This window comes from Orycteropus afer, unplaced genomic scaffold (assembly GCF_000298275.1).
Source record: "Orycteropus afer afer isolate SDZICR_OR568_19922 unplaced genomic scaffold, OryAfe1.0 scaffold00182, whole genome shotgun sequence".
NCBI classification, from domain to species: domain Eukaryota; kingdom Metazoa; phylum Chordata; class Mammalia; order Tubulidentata; family Orycteropodidae; genus Orycteropus; species Orycteropus afer.
In genome coordinates this window covers 405,193-409,668 of record NW_006921769.1, presented here as the reverse complement: position 1 = coordinate 409,668, position 4,476 = coordinate 405,193, and the positions used below count along the sequence as shown (strand labels likewise).

The following is a 4,476-nucleotide window of genomic DNA, read 5'->3' as shown; positions in this document are numbered from 1 at the left end:
ATATATCTTTCTGGTATTCTCTGCTTTCAATCATAATCCATCTGACTTCAGCAATGATATCTCTTGTTCCATGTTCTGTTCTCTCCTGAATCTGCCTTGAATTCCTGGCAGTTCTCTGTAGATGTACTGCTGCAACCAGTTTTGAATTATCTTCAATAAAATTCCATTTGTGTGTAATATTAATGATTGTTGATATCTGCAGTCTGTTGGATCACCTTTCTTTGGAATGGGCAAAAATGTGATCTCTTCTCAATGGTTGTCCAGGTAACTCTCTTCCAAATTTTCTGTCATAGAGGTGTGAGCATTCCCACCACCACATTTGCTTGTTGAAACAATCAGTTAGCAGTCCAGAAATTCTTGGAAAATTGGTTTTCACCAATGCCTTCAGTGCATATTGAGCTTCTTCATTGTCTCCTTCCACAGATATAATCAACTTGATTCCTGTGTATTACATCTGGTGAGGTCCACATGTATAGTCACTGACAACAGTAGCTTAGTAATGGAAGGAACTACTCTTTCTAGGATGTGCTGTACAACTACATCTTTCTCTTCTATCTTCTCTTTCCTACCCAAATATTTGGTGAAAGTATATTCTGACATTGAAACAATTGTCAGATATTATTTTTTATCTTTTCAGTTGTTTTATTCTTTATGTCTTCATTGATATCCAGTAAAAAAGATTGAAGTATGAATTGCTAGCTAGAAATTATTTTAAACTCAAAATTAAAAAACATATTATTTATTATACTATGAAAATTGACATAACCTTTAAGGTGTAGAATAACTCATTGCTATCTCCCAAATAACTTATCTTTCTAGTACATCAGATATAGAGTAAGATTTCAAAACTAGAATGATTGACTCACTTAAATAATCTTTCCTTACCAATCCTTTTGACTATGAATTGACTCATTTGAACAAAATGGACCATAATCAGAAACAGAAAATTATGATATGTTATGGAAACTATAATCATATAATAAATACAAACAGTCTTGTGAGGCATCATTAAATAACTAAAATTTGCAATGTCTGCTAAACAATTTACTGTATTAAAAAAATAGCACTAATTAGACATTGGGACTTTTCCAAATCAGGAAGTGTATTCAGGAAGACATAGTGAAAGGTAAATGAGACCATTAACCATATGTTTAGATAGCACTATACTCAACATAAAAACTTAAATCATAATTAGATGTAGTGTTTTCTTAGCAATAGAGAATTTATGCACTATTTCCCTGCTAGTGAAGGAAGGCAGTCTTTGTATTCTACCTCAGTACTCCTCAGAGAAAGCTCAAATGCTGTGTGTGCTCACAGTGCAGCACAGAGAAATTATCCATGACACAAAGAGAGGAGCTATAAATCTCAAATTACTGTTCCTTTAGATTATAGTCACCCACATTTTTATAAACAGAGTACATGCTTATAAATACTTACAACTTTTTTATTGTTCACAATATCTAGCTATTCAACAGTAGTTTAAAGTAATCCCAGACATTTTAATCAACTTCAATTGATATAAATGTTTATTTAATGATCAGCAAAAATAATGACATCAAATATATCACTAGGATTTTTGTTTCTTTGAATTTGGGAATTTGGAATTTATAAAGTTTTGGTATTTATAAATTTTTGGAATTTATATCATGAACATTAGGCACAGGATTCATTTTTAGGAGGTCATTAGTGTTGAGCATATCACTAGGATTTTGAATACAGGATGGAAATCTCATAAATTCCTTTATGTTCGTTCATGAGTCAAATTAATATGAAAGATGTTTGGATTCAAAATTGGAAATACAAAAAGTTAATTATAGAAACTTATGGCATTTTTAAACTAAAAAAAACCCCTGAATTTCTTGAGATTTTGCTTGTTTTAAAAAATATGTTGTTGTTGTTGTTTGCCATCTAGTCGGCCCCGACTCATAGAGACCCCTCCTTGGGTTTCTGAGGCAGTATCACTACGAAAGTAGGAATGCCCAACCTTCCTTCCCCAACCTTCCTTCCGAGGAGTGGCTGGTGGGTTTGAACCGCCAGCTTTCTGGTTAGCAGTCAAGTGCCTTAGGCACTATGCTGCCAGAGCTGTGTGGAATTCAAGATCCTTACTGTCCTTGGTAACAGAAAAATTAGTGTCCTTTCTAGTTTTTATTTTCTCCAATCACAAGTGTAATTAGTCAAATATCTGAACTTGCTTGCACTATCAGCTGTATTCTTTTTCTCTGCGGTTGTTTCTAGACCAGTGTACTCAGACATTTTATCATATATGTAGAAAAGGTTGGATTTTACTATTTCATGTACACTAAGTAGAAAAACAAAACAAAGCAAAACAAAACAGTAGTGTCGATCTCTAAAGAGCATTACCATGCAGTCAAACAGGCTATACTTGGTCATCACGTTCCAATACTCCTCAACTAAATGTGATCACTGGAGGTGACTGACTCTCACTTCCCCAATGCCTTGATTTTTTAAAATATTGTAAATTTAATGGGCCCAGTTAAGTCTTAATCATATCATTCTTCTCTGCTGCACTTGGCACTGAAACACATTCCTTCCCTTCAACATCCTCTTCTTAGATTTTGCAAACCTTACCCTGTTTCCCTGCTCTCTGTTAAGTCGCTCCTTCTCAGGTTTCCGAGAAGGGTCTTCCTTCCCTGGCCATCTTTTAAGTGCTCTATTTTTACCCTCTTTTCTTTTCACTTTATACATTCCCCCAGGATTCTAATTGCTTACATGTGATCAATCCATATAAATTTCTAACATAAACATCTTTACTGAATTTTTCTTCCACATTTCAAATTAATGCTAAGCAAGTATCCCAGAGATGGCCTAGAGTTAGGATGTTGAAAAGTTATGTTTTTCTTTTCTGTCAATGAAGAATTAGCTGCTAGAATAATATCTTGCCAGCCATCAAGAAATGCAAACCAAGTAATTATAGATAAAACAATAGTTTTAAAAAGAACAACAGTATTCAGACATTGGACATCAAAAACCACCAAAAAAACAAAAAAACAAAAAAAACCTCGCTGCCCTAGGGTGGGATCCAAATCATAGCGATTCCTCCTTGGGTTTCTGAGGCCGCATCACCACGGAGGTAGAATGTCCAACCCTTCTTCTGAGAAGTGGCTGGTGGGTTTGAAACACCAGCCTTCTGGTTAGCAGTCAAGTGCAATAGGCACTGATTTTTGACGGAAGGAAAACAAATGAGGTAGCCAATTGGAGGCAGTTTCTAGGCTATAATCCCGAGAGGAGAAACTCAAACAAAACCTAACACGATTGCTGATTGGAGAGACAGAGTGAAGCTTGTAGAGACTGAGACAGCTTGAATGTATAGGGCGAACAGAATTTGTGTTAAAAAACGAGGGTGTTGCGCACGAACAGAACTCAAGCTCTGCAGATAGATTCCCTTTTTTGGCTGTGTGATTAGGTGAGATGAAAGCCCAGCAAGTTGGGGAAAAAAACACTGGAAAACTCAAAACTTCCTACATCTCATAGAAAGCTAGGAATAACTCTACTACAATTACATTGTAGTCAATGCTTTATGGGAGCTCTGGTGCTTAGTGCCTGAGGCACTTGACTGCTAACCAGAAGACTGGTGGTTCAAACCCAGCTGCCACTCCTCGGAAGGCTGGTTGGGCAATCTACTTCCGTACTGATATCACTTCAGAAACCCAAGGAGGGGTCGCTCTGAGTCGGTTCCAACTTAAGGGCACCTACGATGACAACAATGCTTTATATAGTGCTGTAAATATAATTTTGCATTTTGAAATGCCCACCTGTAGTACTCTACCAAAAGAGAACTTTAAAATATTATCAGAAGGCAGTGATTCACTTACCTTACAACCACTGACAATGCTGTAGCCCCAGGTATAGGGTGCACATTTAGAACATTTCTCTCCAATGGTATTGGGAGGGCAAATGCATCGACCAGTCTTTGGGTCACAATTGTTACCCAGATGGGCACAATCACAAGCTTCACAGGTAGAAAGGGGAAAAGCAACAAGAAAAGAGCAAAATTTGACATCAGTATTTTATTTTTGGTGGTGGTTTGTGTTGCTTTCTTGTCCACACTATGTTTATGAGTCCTTGAAAACAAAAACTTTGTTCACTCGTCTTTTATATCATAGCACAGAATATTTCACAAAGGATTTGATAAATAACTGTTGTATTTATTTCAAAAATTAAAGTATTTCCAGATTTTTTAGATGAGACTAGGAAAAGAATTAGTATATCAGATTCCTTGTTAACTGTATTACCTAGATGTTATAAAGTTAAAATTTTGTTTCTGTATTTAAGTTCATTACTAAATTTTCTATGCTATATAAATTAATTTTTCCTGCCTGGGGATGACCTTTATTTGCAACAAAAACCCAACAAGCTTAAAAATAATAATAATAATAATAATAATGTTGTTGTTGTGTGCCGTCGAGTCGGACCCGACTCATAGCGACCCCTCCTTGGGTTTCCGAGGCAGTATCA

The 4,476-nt window shown here is 35.9% G+C and overlaps 1 protein-coding gene across 1 annotated transcript in view; it reads right to left on the bottom strand.

Annotated features, from left to right (window-relative positions):
* LAMA2 (laminin subunit alpha 2) overlaps nt 1-4,476 on the bottom strand; it is a gene marked incomplete at its 5' end in the record, with an annotated part of 713,189 nt that overhangs the window by 310,944 nt on the left and 397,769 nt on the right. Inside the window, one exon of the mRNA XM_007947384.2 lies at nt 3,834-3,970. Coding sequence (XP_007945575.1) covers nt 3,834-3,970 — 137 coding nt within the window. The remainder of the gene's footprint in view (nt 1-3,833; nt 3,971-4,476) is intronic.